Source organism: Cupressus sempervirens, chromosome 4, assembly GCF_028749045.1.
Source record: "Cupressus sempervirens isolate cs-2001-9-10 chromosome 4, ASM2874904v1, whole genome shotgun sequence".
NCBI lineage: Eukaryota > Viridiplantae > Streptophyta > Pinopsida > Cupressales > Cupressaceae > Cupressus > Cupressus sempervirens.
Genome location: NC_143121.1, coordinates 87,040,020 through 87,059,772, shown reverse-complemented (window position 1 = coordinate 87,059,772; position 19,753 = coordinate 87,040,020). Strand labels below are relative to the sequence as shown.

The 19,753-nt window shown below is 36.9% G+C and overlaps 1 protein-coding gene across 5 annotated transcripts in view; it reads left to right on the top strand.

The window, feature by feature from the left end:
* The window catches only part of IMPL2 (inositol monophosphatase family protein), a 203,254-nt gene that overhangs the window by 132,831 nt on the left and 50,670 nt on the right, over positions 1–19,753 (top strand). For all 5 annotated transcript variants that reach the window (XM_089824425.1, XM_089824424.1, XM_089824422.1 and 2 more), the window contains one exon: positions 19,559–19,670. In XM_089824425.1, the coding sequence (XP_089680551.1) occupies positions 19,559–19,670 (112 nt within the window). The remainder of the gene's footprint in view (positions 1–19,558; positions 19,671–19,753) is intronic.

The window sequence follows — 19,753 nt, the reverse complement described above, 5'->3', positions numbered from 1 at the left end:
ACAGAGGGAATAGAGTTCAAAGGTTGAGCTCGTACTTGAGTACGAGGTTTAACCATATGCCAGCGTCACCAGTGACAGACATTCTCACACTTGCACGAGAGAGAAAGAGATCCTTTTCAGACATAGGTGGAGTCACCTGATACTCACCGATGAGGTACCACCTAGCACTGTTGAGCGGATGGCAGAAGCAATGGAGACGACCATGGGTGCCCAGCAGCAGCCTCCAGCGGTATCAAAAACAGGGACGAGAGAGGTTATGGAGACATTCTTTGCTGATGTAGCGACTCTAGCAAGTCGAGCTCGCCAAGTGGTGGCCTCTGCAGAGATATAGGCCTTGGACTCAGTGGTGAAGGAGCTGAAGAACATTATATCTTTCATGAGAGTGGGATGTCTAGTGGCCTTTACAGTTTGTTTTGAGGAGTGTAGATGTCCGAGTGTAGGGACTACCGAGATGCACGAGTATTGGGCCTCTATGAGAGAGATAGGTATGGAGATCCGCATAGAGGCTTTGACTCAGGAGATAGTTAGGATACATAGGGATGCTTAGTACACCCTTTGGAGGAGCCAAGCAGATCAGGCAGTCGCAGAGAGGGCTTGGGAGGAGTCAGTTGGCAGGGTAGCAACAATGAAAGCAAAACTAGATGCAAAGAGGGTAGGCTAGGAATCCGAGTAGGCCGCACTTTTGGGCCGACAGAGTCAGCTACAATAGGTGGCAGCAGAGAAGGAGAGGGAGCTTGGAGAGATTTTTGAAATGATGCAGTTAGCCTTGGAGCTTCAGATGGAGGTTGAAGTAGATCTGAAAGTACGAACAGGGCAAGTGTATTAGCTTGGAGCAGAGCTAGATGAGCTTAGAGCATGGACGTCTACTACACCAAGGACACTTCCCTCTTCTTAGTTATTTAATTGATACTCCCTCCTTGGTCTGCTAGGTGAATGCACTCCCTCTGTCTGTGCTCCTTCACCCCCTCGGTGTCCGTTGGTAAGCTGTTGAAGCTTCTATTTATGCTTCGCCTATTGTGCTAGAATTAATACTTCTTATGCTGTGCCTATCTCATCCTTATCTTTTATCTTATTCCTATCTTTATTAAGCAAATTCGGCATTAATCTTCATAACACTTCCTTTATTCTAGGTTCGACTGGCAACGACGCCAAATGTTTACCATACAGGGTAAAAGGATACTTATCACATTCAGTAAATTAAGATGCAACACATAAAATATACTTTATTTATATATGCAATATGCACTATAGTACAATGCTTATAATGATAATGATTATGATGTCTCGATAGTCTCTTTCGGATGGTGTATGTAACAACCACTTTTTCCTAGGCCTTAATTAACAACTAACATATCAAAGAAATACAGTTATTACTTCATTTTCATAGGAAGATAGTTATATCAGTCATTTATGTGAATGAGATTTACAATTAAAATCAGTTAAATAAAATTTCATAACTAAGAATTCAAAACACCATCAATGAATTTATTATGGAAATTAAAATCTACATAACATGGGATTTGAGATCGAAATCAATCTAGGGATGCTTTTGCAATCACCTAGGTTAGTCCACAAATACCGCTATATCAAAATCAAATGATGATCATCAATAATTACCACTATATCAATTAAGGCATCACATATCGTAGCATCAATTAGGGCTTCTATCATCATCGAATCATTTAGGGCATCACATATCTCTGTGTTAATTAGGGCATCAATTATCATTGGATCGTTTAGGGCATCAAATACCACTATATCATTTGGGGCATCAATACCACTGTATGATTTAGGGCTTCAGATACCATTGTATCATTTAGGGCTTCAGATACCATTGTATCATTTAGGGCATCAATTACCATTGGATCATTTAGGGCATTAGATACCACTATATCATTTAGGGCTTCAAATACCACTGTATTATTCCTTTTCTTACGATTTGCTTAACTGTGGCAATAACATAAGATTAGAAAAATGCTCATAATTATTATTCTTATAAATGAAAGACTGAAATAACAATCCATCAAATAAATCTATCTCGCAAATAAATATATTCCACATTCAGTTAGAAGATCAGCTGATCTAACCGGGTGCCAATTATATTGATGATAAGAGTTGCTTTCATTTAAAAAATAACTGTAACGATGATACAACTCAATTAATCTTACCTTCTATTTGAATATACATCATAAAAGTAAAAATACCTGTTTTCGACAAACGTTTGATTGCATAACTTATCTTTATCTGATGCACGTCCGAAATCTTGTGGAAAGGAGAATGATTGTCAGGGGCTTAACCACCCAACTTCGGACCATAACTTATCCCCACACAATCTCTAATGAGAAAGACCCTCCCTACCCAGAATAGACATGGAACACCTTGTCATCCACTGAGCATGCTGGTATCTAATCACACCACTCGACTTAACAGTAGGAGAATACAATAAACATGATCAAGCATGAGTTATTAAATGATTCTTTTTAAAAATAATAAACATTGCTATGTCAAATATGACTCTGTTTTATGTAATTGTAGATTCCTTTCTATCACCTCTTGACTCTTTTCCTTGGCTATACAGTCGGGTGGGTCCCAGGTGTTTGAATCGTAGAGCAACCCACTTTTTCGGTTGATCTTTAAGTGATAAAAGAATATTATATGTTTCCAGCTTATCACAAACTGTGACTTGAAAGAATATGTTCTTTAAAACTAGCAGAAATATCATTGATTATGATTTCCAAATTGTATATTTAAATCATGATTTTATTGCATCTTAAATAACTCTTTTTCAAAAGGTTCTATCTGATGATTATAACTACAGTTTAGCTGTTATGGAAATCAGAAAACAGTAGCAAATGATAAGAAGTAAACAACTATGCTTGGAACATGATTGATTACATAACCTGTGACAATCTGGAAAAAATATGAGCCTAGCTGGCCGTTATGATTCAACCCGTCCACAAATGTTCTTCAGGTGCAAAGTCCAGTGTAATGATGTGTCGTGTCTTCTGCAAAGAAGACCATTACAAGACAGAAAGGGTTGGCAATGCCATGGAGGCAGCGATTTCAAACTGACATTTGCAGAAAATTGGGTGTAAATGGTAGTTGGAAATGAGAGAGGGAGTTGGGGATGAGAGGAAAGTCGTGTGCTTGAAAAAAAATAAGAATAAAATGCTGCCCTTCGTCTCCTTTGACTTCAAAAAAAGGGAAAAAGACATAACCAGAGTGCATAAATACTTATTCCTCAGTATTAATGAAACTTATATGACAGAGTATTAAAGTGGCGCTGCTTATGAATGGGAAAAGAGTTCAATAGTCTTACAGATATACGATATATGTGTAACAGGTATCGATTAAGAAGGGAGCCGTAATAAGCAAGGAAAGAATGCAGTTTAAAAAGGAAATCGGGAATGAGAGTTCTCATGTCTTTGTCTCACCTGACTCAAGATATAAAAAGGTCTAAGGAGACTCTTTGGCTTCCGTAACTTAAAGAATATTTTGGCTATTTGAACGCCAATTAAAAGTGCCAGGTGTTAGATCGGTTTTAAAAAGAAAAGAAAGAATAAAGGTTGGAAGACGATTTGAAGATTATAAATTGAAAATATTATAGTTTATATCTATCTACGTACACATAGATATATTTGTGAGGTGGCATCATTATATTATGGTGTTACTTTATATTTATCTCTATGTGTATGTACATAGGTATATATATTAAAATAATATTGTGAAAGATCATCAAAACCTTTGAGATACACATTATAATTAATTAAATAATTAATGTTTTAAATGTTTATTTAATAGCTCATCTGGTTTCATCGATTGTATCCTGATGTTCAAGTCGTTAGGTGCTCAACCATGGTGATTCATGATTCATACCCATTTGTCTAGCAATGGTGATGCTCTTGTGCCAAATTCTTTTCTAACAATGCTTCCACCCCTTCGACATGCTTCCTACAAGGAAATTCTCTATAGTTAAATCATATTACCATAACAAGTTATTTAATCATAAATAATCATAACGGCTAATTGCCTTTTCAATTTCATGAATTCATGATAAATAATCAACTAGCATGTTATCTTCACATGAAATTATAATGACCAACTATCTTACCATTTTGCAAGATTATAACAAATTTTACTGTCAACTGACTTCATGTGAACCTCAATGACTATATGAACATTTTAAATTGAGAAAAAATTAGGATGTAACAGTGTACATATACTTTCCTAAAGGGGTGACTCAACCGTCATGCACCCTTTTTGATACAATTCTGCCCGTCGGCTACAATATAGGATTTACCGACAACAAAACACACCACATAGGCATTAGAGATTCATTGTCTCTTGTGAGTTTGACTGTGCCTACGGTTTCAGGTAAAGAATATCTTCAATATTTCCATTTGGTATTCCAGTGAGAATACAATGCTGAAACTATATTTTCCAGTATATAAAGGTGCTCTGTATGACAGTGAATTTCTCCCCCTTTCCTCTTAGCAGTTGATTGGTGCTGAGCATGATTCCGTAAATTGGGAAATTGTTCATTCTTTGGCATATATTTCTGAGCGCCCTTCCCTCTACTTTTCATTCCATCCTATTTGATGAATGATAATGTTAAAGGTTGACCATTTGTATTATAAATGTTGTTGACTGAATTTTATCTTCCTTGCTGTTCGGTGTTCACTTGGACTGTCTCTATCGACATGTTCGTCCTCTCTGTGTTCTATCTTCTTCTCCATATATTCCCTTCTCTTCCTCATATTATAATTTGTTCAATTTTTTGTCATGTGTTGCACTTTATATCCCATGGGGAAGTTACGGCTACGTCTGTCACTCCATTAAATCTAATTGAATTTAATAATTTTATTATTTAGAATTATATTGTCTTTCGAAGCTGTATAATGTATATATATTTTTATTTAGTGCTTAGATCTATATAAAAATTAAATACATAGACAAGAATATTTAATTTTCAATTAATTCTGAACTCCATTATTTGAGATTACAATCTTTTATCATTATAATTAGATTATTATAATATTATTATTCATTCATTTATTTTATATTTTAGTTCTATTTAATATTAGTATTAATAGATAGTGAATTCCCTTTAGGTTTGAGATGTGTATTAAACTATATATATATATATATATATATATATATATATATATATATATAAATTTCTATAATTTAATTTTGTCAATGTTATTATGATTATATTTGTATTTATTTATTTAATTATTTAATCCTATATATTTAACTCTATTATCATTAAATCCCATCATGGAGAAGTGGACGTTACATTTTCGCTTGTAGTAACTTTTTAATTACTATACCCAAATAAATTTTATGAGAAGTGATGATCTTTTCCTACTCCCCTTTCCTTCCTTCTACTTTTCGGTGAACATGGTAATAATACTTAGTTCTTATAAAGATATTATGAGATGTTTGCCAAGTGTTACTTTTGGGAAATTCTTAGTGGCACAATTTTTAATGGACTAATGTTCCTTAGGTTGATAATATTTCTGAATTTAATCTTTCGATCAGGGAAAGTACCTATTTTTCTCCACTTTGAGAATCGTTAAATTTAATTGCAGATGACAACTTTTCTTCTATAAATTGCTATATTCTTGCTTGTGACTACACCAATTCCTTGTTTGCATTGCAATTGCCTTTTCATCCTTTCATAATAACTTGTTCATACATATAAGTTCAATCGCTTAATCTTAACAAGTGACTTTGGTGATTCAAGGGGATTAACAATTTCTTCAAGGTTCATGGAGAATCAAACATCATGCACTTTTAATGATGTCGTTCCTTCCTCCATGCTTTGAATCCAAGCTGACAATTCCATTAAAGAAACTTGAATGGATTCATTATAAGGCTTCCTTGCTTTGTTGTCACGGGCTGTTGAAACTTTTATCAAATCCATACAATTATTGGGCTGTCATTTGTGGATTCTTCATTTCACTAACAAAATTAGTGGCCTCCTTTGTTTCCCTGATTCAATCTATCATTTGCAATCCGATATACTCTGCTTAAGTTATGATATAACCAAAGCTTAAACCACAATCCTGCACTTTTTCTACAACATAGCCTGTGAGTATAGAATGAATACTATTCACATGCACGAAGTGATTACTCTGCTGACATCCCTAGAAATGTGTTCGCAACTGACTGCCAGTGAATTGAATTTGTATTCCTCCTTTTCTTTGTTTACGAATGGATGATAGCGATCTATACAATTGCAAGAACCATTGAGGGTGTCGACCCAAAGTGTGTTGGAGGTAGTGGTAGCACTTGTAAACATATCATGCATTGTTGCAGTTTCTCACAATCCCATCTTGCCATTGCCATACTACTTTGTATTTGTGAATGCCACTGAATTTGAATGGCTTGTCAAGGATTGGGAGGAATTGGGATTCCCAAATCAACCTTTTTGGGTTCCATAGCTTTTAAAGTTACAAATTTCTTGACTTTCACATGGACCACAAACTTTGTTAACTGTTCTTCATATTGCCAAATCGGGTCCACATGGAATGACAAAAGAAGTCGAGCTTTGTGATTGTTTATGTTAGTGGTGTCCTCTATTTTGATCAATTTGGTCAATATTTTATGATTTTTTATGCTTCCATTGGTACTAATATTGAATCCCAATGATTTTGACAAGACATGTATAATCTGAATACTCAATTACCATTTTGATGTGTGTAGTATCCTCCCCTATTTTTTCCCAAATAAAGAAACTTGCAAGCTACTTTATGATATCAATTAATTTGCTTAATAACTCAACATAGCATTTTTGTCAAACACTTGGCACACATACTACAAAATATAGGAAAATGTGCTCATACAATTGTTTAACATGCTGCGACAAATATCAGTCTTGTATTCAACAACTACAATGCAAAAGTATTAAAATTTGACAGAAGAAACTTGGAATTAGTTGCTGTAGTATTTTTGCAGATGTAGTTGGCAGCGTTCCAAACCCCCAAATCAGCAAGAATAAACAATAAACTTGTTGCAAATACTGTTCACGCATTGTAGCAAATTCACTATTCATGCGCACTGTAGCAACCACTATTCACGCACACTGTAGCAAAACACTATTCACGTGCATTGTAGCAAAACACTATTCACGTGCACTATAGCAAAACACTATTCATCCGTACTGTAGCAAAACACTAAATGAATCCCAGTTTGTTTGGAAACACCGTTAATCCTCTTGACTGTGTCTTTCAACAGCGAAGAGAATGCTAGCAAAGAGGGATTCTGTCCTCCAAGCCCGATAATCAGATATCCAACAACATAACATTAATCTTCATCCAAGCATACTAAAAAGAAGCTCTTCCATTTCTTTTATAGTGTTCTCACAAGAGCTCAATCCTTCGTTTTCTCAATGTGGGATAAAACATAACTCCCTTTATGTAACTTATGTCTCCAATGTGTTATAAAATAAAGGGGACTCTTTTAATTTAAATATTTCCCACAAACTATAGTCTATGCATTAATAAAGTTAAATATTTAAATTTAACTTTATAAAATGGCTTTATCAATGCATAACAAATCTTATCAATGATAAACAAGTCTTCTTGTCGATTTTAAACAATTACCATCGACATACCGCTGCCACTGGATGTCCAACCATGTCCAAGATGACTTACTATAAATAGTTAGTATGCCCAAAGTTGCCTCAAAACCCCTTAGAAAGACCTGCAACTGAAACTATCTAGGCCAAATGGCCTCTAAGTCCCTTTAATGTCCTGGTTAGCCTACGGGACCGTGGGGAAATAGGCTAACGACAACATCATGCTATGAATGCTGAAAAGGGGACATTACATTCTGCCCTTCCCAAAATTGCTTGTCCTCAAGCAATTTCAACTTTGGATGCTGTAATATCTGCTCATTTTCCCAAGTAGCATCCTCCACTGGTAGATTCCTCCACTTGACCAAGTACTTCTTGATGATTTGCCTACGAAGCACCGTCTCCCTGGAGTCAAGTATAGCCTCGGGAACCAAGATAAGCTTTCCTTCATCATCAAGAGGTGGCAATACTATTGAAGGCACCACATTGTGGCCCAATGCCTTCTTAAGGCATGACACATGGAACACATTATGCACTTTACTGTCTGCAGGCAACTCCAACTCATAAGCTAATTCACCCACTCTCCTGATTACTTTGAATGGTCCATAGTAGCGTGGTTTCAATTTCTCTACTCCACTCTTCTTGAAAGAGGACTGTCTATACGGCTGTAACATGAGGTACACCATGTCTCCTACCTCGAAAGACCTCTCAACCCTGTGCTGATCAGCATATTGCTTCTGCTGATTTTGTGCCTTTTGCAAATTTTCCTTCAAGGATCGCATAATGTCGTGACACTCCTGCAAAATATCCTTGGCCTTAGGCACCCTACTGTCCCCAAATAACAAATCCAAAAAATTAGGAGCATCATACCCGTACAGTGCCATGAAAGGGGACATTTGAATAGACATATGGAAAGAGGTATTATAGCAGTACTCCCCTAGATGTAGCCACTTCACCCAAGCCTTCTGCTCTCCTGCAATGTAGTTTCGAAGGTACCCCTCAACCCATTTATTCACTATCTCTGTCTGCCCATCAGTTTGGGGGTGGTAACTAGTACTCGGAGTTAGCTCTGTTCCACACAACTTGAACAACTCCTGCCAAAAGTGGCTCATAAACCTATATCCCTGTTGCTGACTATGCTCCGTGGCATCCCATGTAATCTAAATACCTCTCGAAAGAATAGCTCTGTTGTGTGTACTGCTGAATATGTGGACGAAATCACAAAGAAATGTGCAAATTTCATCAATCTGTCTACCACAACAAGAATACAATCCTGACCATGTGCCTTTGGAAGGCCTATGATAAAATCCATGGAAATGTTATCCCACTTCTTCTTTGGTATAGGTAGGGGCTGTAGTAAACCGCCTGGAAAGGAATGTTCCTGTTTGTTCTGCTGACACACTGGGCACTCCCTAACGAACTGTAGCACTTTTGACTTAAGGCCCTTCCAAGTGAAGTGCTCTCTCACCTGCCGATATGTCTTAAAAAATCCTGGATGTCCTGGTAATGGTGAATCATGAAATGCTCTCAAGATCTTTTGCTTCATGGCAGACCCAGGTACCAAATAAATCCTTCCCTTGTAAATGATCAAATCATTTACAACAGTGTATCGACTATCCTGAATAGCGCCTTCAATAACACTGGATGCCCAACTATCCTTGGCATACTCTGCCAAGATCAACTCTCTCCAATCATCCATGACTATCCCAACAGCAAGCAAATGAGGCCTTCTGGATAAAGCATCCGCGACAATATTTTTCTTCCCTTTGACATAGACTATGTTAAAATCATAGGCCTGTAACTTACTCACCCATTTCTGTTGCCTGTCATTAAGATCCTTCTGTCCAAGGAAATGTTTCAAGCTGTTATGATGTGTTTTTACTGTGAATCGGGTCCCTGCTAAGTATTGCCTGAACTTAGCTAGCGCGTGCATGATTGTTAGCATTTCTTTGTCATAGTTGCTGTAAGTTCTCTCAACACCTCGTAATTTCCTGCTCTCATATGCGATGGGATGTTTGTCCTGCACAAGGATAGCTCCTATGCCCTCTCCCGAGGCATCACACTGTAGCTCAAAAGGCCTGGTGAAATTTGGAATGGCTAAAACAGGACATGTACTCATCAACTCGTTGAACCTGTCAAAACAATCCTGAGCCCTCTTTGACCACTTGAAATTATCTCTCTGTGTCAAAGCTGTAAGTGGTGCTGCTATCTGTGAGAATCCCTTCACAAATCTGCGGTAGAACCCGCAAAGCCCAAGAAATCTCTTGAGTTGTGAAGTGTTCCTCGGTGGTGGCCAATCCAGAATGGCCCTGATCTTGTCTGGGTCAACTCGAACACTTCTTGCACTAATAATATGCCCTAGATAGAGCAACTCTGTCATCTTGAACTCGCATTTACTAGTCTTGGCATATAATGACTCCCTCTCTAGAATGTTGAGCACTGCATCAATATGCTTCAAATGTTCCTCCCAAGTACGGCTATATATCAGTATATCATCAAAAAAATCAACACAAACTTCCTCAACTTATCTCTGAATACTCTATTCATACAGGACTGGAAAGTGGCGGGGGCATTAGTCAACCCAAAGGGCATGACTAAGAACTCAAAATGTCCGTAGTGGCATCTAAAAGCTGTCTTCTCCACATCCACCTCTCTAACCCGTATCTGGTTGTAGCCGGATCTCAAATCAATCTTAGAGAAGTAGCATGCACCATGCAATTCATCAATAAGCTCATCGATGGCGGAATAGGGTATCGGTTCTTGATTGTCTTCTTGTTTAGCTCCCTATAATCAATGCATATCCTCATTTTACCATCCTTCTTCACCAATACTACTGAAGAAGCGAAAGGACTCTTGCTTGGCCGTAAGTGGCCCATGTTAATCAACTCGTTGATTGCCTTTTCTATTTCATCCTTATATCTCTTTGGATGGCGGTAGGGTGTGATGATGACTGGCTTAGCCCCTTTAACTCAATAACATGCTCGATTGCCCTATCCGGGGGTCTCCTTGGAGGTATCTCACCAAACACCTTAGTATGTTTGGTTATTAGTTCCTGTACATCAGGTGGATACTTTTGTTCATTCTGCTCTGTCATCTCAGGCATTCCTCTGAACTCTGCTGGCCACTGTACTTGATCATGTCTAAAGAAACTTTGCATCCGCTTGAGTGACACCACTCGAAGTCTCCCATCTGACAAACCTCTGAGCACTATCTTCTTACCATTTGCCTCAAACCTCATTTCCATTTTCTGGAGGTTAAATGTGAACTCTTCGAGAGACTTCATCCACTTCATCCCAAGCACCATATCCTGATCACCATGTTGACCACAAAGAAATCTCCTGTCATGTCATAATCTCCCAAACAAAGCTGCAAGTTGGAGATCTTCTTGGTACAGTCGATTTTGAAGCCATCGGCAACCATCACCTTAAATCCCCTATGCTCCTTTGTATGTAGCCTTCTGCATGACACAAACTTCTCATCAATGAAGTTATGTGTTGCCCCTGTATCAATGAGTGACACAAATCTCTGTCCATCCAAAGTTCACCTAACTCTGAAAGTGACGGCCTCTTGTATATTGGACAGCTGAGCTATCGTGCTATCATTACGTGCTTCCTCATGTGAAGAATTATAATCATCTCCATTTGATTCTGATGACTGCTCTGAATCTCCATCCACTAACTCTTCGGCTGAAAAGTACTCCATCTGCTTAGCTTTTGCTTTCAATGGACACTTATGTGACAAATCCCAAGGCTCCTTGCAGTGAAAACAAAGCTTCTTCTTCCTAAGATCATTAAGTGTCTTATTGTCCAATCTCTTACTTTCCTCCTTAGGTGGCTGAGCCTCTTTATGAAAAGGTTTACTGCCCTTATCTTTCCTCGAAGGGAAACTCTTTGCCTGGAATTTATTTTTAGAAGCTGAAGAGGAATCCATGTCACGAGCTTTCTTAATGGCTTCCTGCAAAGTGGGAGGGTTGAGAGCTTTAATCCACCCTCTCAACGGATCAGCTAACCCATCCATAAATAGAACCAGTATCCTCCGTTTAGATAAATCTTTTACTAACACTGTAATTTTCTGAAATTCTGAAATGTATGTTTCCAATGATCCCCATTGTTTAAGCTGAGCTAACTCCTTAAATGGAGTTTTGGATCCTTCTTATCAAAATGTTCAATCAGTCTCTCTGTGAACTCCACATATGAGGTAATGTGTGCATGACCCATAGTGACCATACCATGATGCCACCACTCGTGTGCTAACCCATCTAGGTGAATTGCTGCATACTTAATAGCTTCTTCGTCAGGCATAGGGTTCAATTGAAAGTATGTATCAAGCTTTTAAACCCAAGCTCTTGCTGTAGACTTCCCCGAGCCATCATAATACGGTAATTGAAGTTTCCCTACTTTCTTCCGTAGCTCATAGCTCTAGTTCCTGTCATGTCCATGTGGCATATGCTTCATCCGCACATCCATATACTCCCTAAAGGTTATTGTAGCAGAAAAATTTGGACCTCCGGCTTCCCAATTTCTCTTCAACTGGTCCTGTATATCAGTGATTTGGGGCTCTGATACGGGCTGCTCTTGAGCTCTTGGAGGAAATGTTGGAATCATGGGCCTCGAACGCATTGTCCTAGTTTGCTGGGGTGCATGACCGAAATTGTTCCCAACTTGTTCGCCTCCATTATGTTTCTCATCTTGATTATTACCATTCTGATTATTTCCTCCACCCACATTAGCATTCAACCCCATTTGATGAGTCATCATCTGCATCATAAGCTCCAATCTTTGACTCTGTTCCTGCGCTCTCTGCTCTGCTAATCGCTGTCCTTGTGCCGAGGTGTCTAATAAAGGTAAGAATCTTTCCTCTCCCTGATCTGGACCGGCATTCCTGCCTTTGCCTAATCTTGTATTCCTGTCATCTCGGTCACCCATATTGCTATCTTGATCAAATAATACCTCCTCTGTGTTTGTATTATTGGATTCTATGTCCACCTGCACGGATGAACTAGACTGTTCGCTCTGCAAGTCTGAAATCCTATTTTGTCCTGCTCTGGTATTGCGAAAATTATAAGGCCCCTGTTGCATGCTCAAACATAAATGCTCTGATTTTAGTGTTTTGACATTTCGTCAAACACTTTCCCCTCTATTCGGCTGTTTCAAATTCCCTGTAAGACCCCCATAGGATGGCAGGACCTATAGCTCTAATACCACTGTAGTATCCTACCCTATTTTTTCCCAAATAAAGAAACTTGCAAGCTACTTTATGGTATCAATTAATTTGCTTAATAACTCAACATAGCATTTTTGTCAAACACTTGGCACACAAACTACAATATATAGGGAAATCTGAAACTTCTTATTTGCTAATTAAATATTGTTTTTTGCCTTGTAAATGTGCTCATACAATTGTTTAACATGCTGCGACAAATATCAGTCTCGTATTCAACAACTACAATGCAAAAGTAGTAAAATTTGACAGAAGAAACCTAGAATTAGTTGCTGTAGTATTTTTGCAGATGTAGTTGGCAGCATTCCAAACTCCCAAATCAGCAAGAATAAACAATAAACTTGTTGCAAATACTGTTCACGCACTGTAGCAAATTCACTATTCATGCGCACTGTAGCAACCACTATTCACGCGCACTGTAGCAAAACACTATTCATCTGTACTATAGCAAAACACTAAATGAAACCCTATGTGTTTGGAAACACCGTTAATCCTCGTGACTGTGTCTTTCAACAGCGAAGAGAATGCTAGCAAAGAGGGATTCCGTCCTCCAAGCCCGATAATCAGATATCCAACAACATAACATTAATCTTCATCCAAGCATACTAAAAATAAGCTCTTCCATTTCTTTTATAGTGTTCTCACAAGAGCTCAATCCTTTGTTTTCTCAATGTGGGATAAAATATAACTCCCTTTATGTAACTTATGTCTCTAATGTGTTATAAAATAAAGGGGACTCTTTTAATTTAAATATTTCTCAGAAACTATAGTCTATGCATTAATAAAGTTAAATATTTAAATTTAACTTTATAAAATAGCTTGATCAATGCATAACAAATCTTATCAATGATAAACAAGTCTTCTTGTCGATTTTAAACAATTACCATCGACATACCGCTGCCACTGGATGTCCGACCATGTCCAAGATGACTTACTATAAATAGTAAGTACGCCCAAAGTTGCCTCAAAACCCCTCAGAAAGACTTGCAACTGAAACTATCTAGGCCAAATGGCCTCTAAGTCCCTTTAATGTCCTGGTTAGCCTACGAGACCGTAGGGAAATAGGCTAATGACAACATCATGCTATGAATGCTAAAAAGGAGACATTACAATGTGCGACCTTCAGATGATTCATAGCTGCTTGATTCTGCATTTACTTGGAGTGGCATTATGATTTTGTCTCTGTGAAATATCGACTCAGAGCTCTTTTTCTTACCTGTGATTCATTATGTCATTTTGACAAAGGCATCATGCTCGATATCTAATGTGATTATGTCAAGAGTGTTAAAACACTTCTTGTCATCGTCGAAGTGGAGTTGTGGTTCAGAAGATTCAAGTAGGGCTTCCATGTGTACATTCACATGATGGCTTCCCAACTATTTTCATGTCAATGTAGGTAATGGGGGCCTCAACTACTGTAATTGAAATGGGAGACAAAAAATCTGAAGTGAGCTTTATATAGAATCCATGCGCACCTATGGCTTTTAATAACCATATTGATTCGTATTGTAACATCCACTTTTTCCCAGGTCTTAACTAACAACTAACATATGAAAGATATACAGTTATTACTTCATTTTCATATATTAGTTTCGTTCATGTGAATGAGATTAACAGTTACAAATCAGTTAAATGGAAATTTCATAACTAAGAATTGCAAACACGATCAATGAATTTACTATGGAAATTAAAATCTACATACCATAAAATTCGAAACCAAAATCAATCTAGAAATGCTTCTACAAACACTTAGGTTAGTCCACAAATGCCACATAGGATCAAATGACGATTACCATCCGATACCACTATATCAAAATCAAATGATGATTATCCATCAAATACCACTATGTCAATATCAAATGACAATTACCATCAAATACCACTATATCAATATGAAATGACGATTATCATCAAATACCACTATATCAATTAGGACATCACATACCGCTGTATCAATTAGGGCAATCTATTATCATTGGATCATTTAGGGCATCACACACCACTGTGTTAATTAGGGCATCAATTACCATTGGATCATTTAGGGCATTAGATACCACTGTATCATTTGGGGCATCAGATACCACTGTATCATTTGGGGTATCAAATACCACTGTATCATTTGGGGCATCCAATACCACACTGTATCATTTAGGGCATCAGATACCGTTGTATCATTTAGGACATCAGATACTGCTATTTCATTCCTCTTCTTCTTATTGCTAATTGTGACAATAACATAAAATTAGAAGATATGCTCATAATCATTATTCTTATAAATGAAAGACTGAAATAACAATCCTATAGATATATTCCGTATTTAGTTGGAAGGTCAACTGATCTAAATGGTTACCAATTACATTGAAAAGAAAGGTTGCTTTCATCAAAGGAAATAACTGAATTCAACGATATAAATTAATCCATCATATCTTCTACTTGTATAAATATTATAAAAGTAAAAATACCTGTTACCAATAAATGTTTGAATGCTTATCTTTATCTGATGCACTTCCTGACATCTCGTGGAGAGGGGAAACATTGTCAGGGGCTTAACTACTCAAATATGGACCTTCAACTTATCCTCACACTTTCTCTAACTAGAAAGACCCTTTCTACCGGAATACACATGGAACACCTTGTTAGCGATTGAGCATCCTGGTACTTAATCACACCACTCGACTTGACAACAGAGAATGAATTGGACATGCATGAGCTATTAAACGATTTTCCTTTTTAAATTAATATATTATTGTTATATCATTTCTGATTTTGTTTCCATGTTATTGTGGATTTCTTTATCGCCTCTTCACCTCTTCCTTGGCCATTCAGTTGGGTGACTCCTAGGTGTATAAATCTCAAGAGTAAACCAATTCATTCTGCTAATCCTTAGCTAATGTATGAATATTACATGTTTCAGTACATCACAACTTTTATGACTTGAGAAAATAATCTTAACACTTGCAAAAGTACAATTCGATTTTGTCTTAAAACAGTAAAATAAAGATGTTTAGACTTATGATGAACAATTGTTCTTGACTCAATACGGAAAGATTAGTCTCATTGATAATACAGTACATATTTCTCATGGACGTACTTTCTTCTACTGTAGTTCTGAGTGCAGGAATAAAAGAATGAAGATGTATCACTTGAAAAGAAAATGACCACTTAACCTAGTCTGATTTAATGGAAATGTGAGCCTTAGCTTGATGTTAAACAGCCGGTTCCCTCACAGAAGCAATCAGTATGCAATTTCTAGAATATTTCTGTTTTCCGACCTTCAACAAGGGGGTAGAACATAAAGTAATAATGTGGAAAAATATGCAGAGGTAAATTGTGTGGAGACAATATTGATCCCCTGCCTTCTCTCGGCTTGGGAAATTCAAACTCTCTAAGGAACTATTCAATGTCATATAACATAGATGATATATGGCATCCTATGGAAATAATCCCTACTGCTGTAAATACATGCACAGTAATATAGAAAAGAAGACTATGTTTAATTCGGAAATGGTATGCTGACCACATAACCTGATTAGCTTGTGAGAAAGAAGAGCTTTTGCTGGACGCTATCAACCAGTCCCTTCTCGTACAATATCTTGTACGCAATCTCAGAGTGATTAACAATCCCATTTTTCAGCAGAGGTAAAGAGAGGGATATAACGTGGCCAGAAATTCAGAATTAAATTCATGAAGGAGAAGAATACTATTTATAATATATGCCTCGGTTTCTCATGGTTTCCAAATATACAAGGAGGCATTTGATTTCTCCAAGGCTTCCAAGAAGCTGTAACTCCTAAAGAAATGTTTCACCTTCTTGGATGCCGATATAATATGCCAAGTGTGCATTTCGGTTTCAAGTAAATAACTGAATAAATAAGGAAAAGAATTTGAAGGTTATAAGTCAAAAGAATATTATAAACATATTTGTTTACTTGCACGTAAATATATCTTATTAAGATGGCATAGGGTAATTGTTTATCCAAGGGCGCACCTTTTAAATATGTCTATCTAAATACATGTTTCATCTTAGAAGATTCATTTTATCTGTGTACATGTATTTAAATGTATGTATTAAATAGATAAAACCTTTTCTAAAAATATTATTATGATGCCACCTTTAATTTATATCTGTGTACGTACATAAATATGTATTATAATGATGTGTTGGAAAAGTCAACCAAAAGCCATTTGAGGTATGCATTAATCAAGTTAATATTTTAAATGTTTATTTAATAGCTCATGCGTGTCTAATGTGTGTATCCTATTATGTAGTTGCTAGGTCCTCGACCATGGTGATTCATGATTCATACCCATTTTCCCAGTGATGGTGATGCTCCTGTGCCCAATTTTTTTCTGACAATGCTTCCACCCCTTTGACGTGCTCTCTACAAGGAAATTCTCCACATTTAAATCATATTACCATAACAAATTATTAATTATAAATAATCATAATGGCTAACTGCCTTTTCAATTCCATGAATTCATGATAAATAATCAACTAGCATGTTATCTTCATATGAAATTATAACGACTAACCATCTTACCATTTTGTAGGATTATAACAAATTTAACTGTCAACTAACTTCATGTGAATCTCAACGGCTATATGGACATTTTAAATTGGGTCGAAAATTGGGATGTAACACGTATGAGTGGGATCATTATTCTGGATATCCATCACACCATAGGCAGTGCAGATATATCTATTGTCTACATTGATCTTTGACTGACTGTATGGTTCAAATATTTGGGCAATTAACACATCCTCCTTGTTACATGGAGCCACCGATTCACAAAATTCACGAAGAACTATATCATGTCGCTTCTGTGAATTATCTTATGTCGGAATGTCAGATATTTCATGAGCATTTGAACTATTCTGAAGTTTCAAACTTTGAACTATTGAACCCTTTCAAACTCTGTAAACCTTTTGAACTATTTGAATTTTGAACCCTGAACCTAGGCATCGTCGACTTTTCAACTCTTTATGTTGAACCTGCACCTTCGAACCTGTTGAACACTTTTGAACTTGAGCCACTGAAACTGTGCCTTTGAATCTGAACTTTGAACATTTGAAGCTTGTGAACCCTCTGAACTATTGAATCTGAATTGTTTCATCTCTGGTTCAACAATTCTTTCAGATGCACTTCTTATGAAGTCTCAGTTTTGCAAAAAGGCGATAAACAAAATCATTGGGGAAAAATGATATAACTATGAAAATTTCACCTTGATCATCATAAACGGGACAAGGGCTTGGCTTTAAAAATTTAAATTGAGGGACCATAAGTGGGCCAACAGATAGCAATATCACAATTTTTATGTTGGTCAAGAATCTTGTCTTTCATGAACAAATCAATCATTTCAATGTACATTACCATTTCTTTCATAAATGGAAGTAGACAAAGTAATGGAGGTGCAATTTTGTCCTACTTAGTACTAGACTGTAGATTTTCTCATCAAGTCTCTTGGTTGAGAGTCGAGACAAGTTTGTCAAATTTAGAGAAACTTGATATATTTTCTTGAATGATCATTGCGGGAGGTTGTAATGCGATGATTAAGCACACTTAAATTATTTTTGTGTTTTTTTCTTTGGTTTATGAGGTTGTGCCCCTATAATGAGATTTTCTCTAGTTATTTGATCATCAATCAAGTATATTTCCTTCTTAGTTTACTCTTCAGTATTCTTGGTACTTTGCGTATTTGATTTTGTAATATTTGTTTCATAGGGAAGAATTTCCTTGCCTCTCAATGAGCAAATGATTAAGAAATGCATTTTAATGTTCAAAAATTGTCTTCTGGTTCCATGCTTGGTGGGTTCTTCTACTTAAGTTTCATGTGTTTGAAACAAAATTGCTTTTTCTGTCTGGCTAATTCTTGTCACTACTACCATTTCAAATTCCTTCTGCTTAATTCTGGTTTAGAAAAGCCTTCAATTCCTGTAGCTTGGGGAACTTTGATGATAAACTTATTTAGAAAAATGGAGTAGATAAAGTAGATAAAGTCTTTCAGTTAATTGTAATGATTTTCTGAAGATGAAATTGTAAGCCCATAATGTTAAAGTGTACTTTATGTCTCTTTTGATGTCTAGTAACTCTGTTTCAGAGACCTTTCCAGTTACTAAATTCCAGGTCTTGCTTAACAATGTTAATGGTTGGGTAGGTTGAAGTAGAGTCCTGTTTGGAGAGTGGAGAGTTGCACTGTTGTAGAGTTGTGCTTGTTTTGAGAGTGGAGAGTACATGCTAGGAAGGGTAGGGTGGGAAGTAAGGGAAGGTTAGGAAGGGCATGACAGCCTGTATTTACAGTAGGCCTTAGGTGGGCTGGAACATCCTCGGTCAGCTTCTTTAGAGGTCAGTGATCATTTATATGGTTCTCAAACAACCAGATGTCAGACTTTGTCCACTAATTGTTGGGTAATGCTGGTTCTCCTTCTCATCCATTATGCAGTGTTGATTGAAGCCTAGGAGTCAAGACCTTTAAGGTTTGGATTTAATTGCTTTCTTAAACACTTTTTCCCCATTTTCCCTCTTTTTAACTTCGTTTTTATTTTCGGTCTCCTTGTTTTTGGGATTTAGATCCGTACAGATTTGTACTTATAAAATTCATATCATTGTTTTTTCTGGTTCAATAATATTCTGATAAAAATCAGTATATGCAGATGGAGCTCGGGTTGGGAAAAACTGAGAAAATGTTCTATAGATACATGATGCATTTTTTCCTTTGCATCTGGTAGTGAGTTAAGTTTGTAATTTGTTGTTGCAGCTATATGATTTCCTGGCATTGGTACCAGTGGTCGAAGGTGCAGGAGGGGTAATAACTGATTGGAAAGGGAATAAGCTTACATGGAAGCTCTCATCTGATGGACATTTTCCAGGTGATAAGGCCTCTATTTAGATTCTTTTAGGAAAAAATATTTTGTGGATAGTTTTTACTTGATTTTTCGCACTTGTATGCACA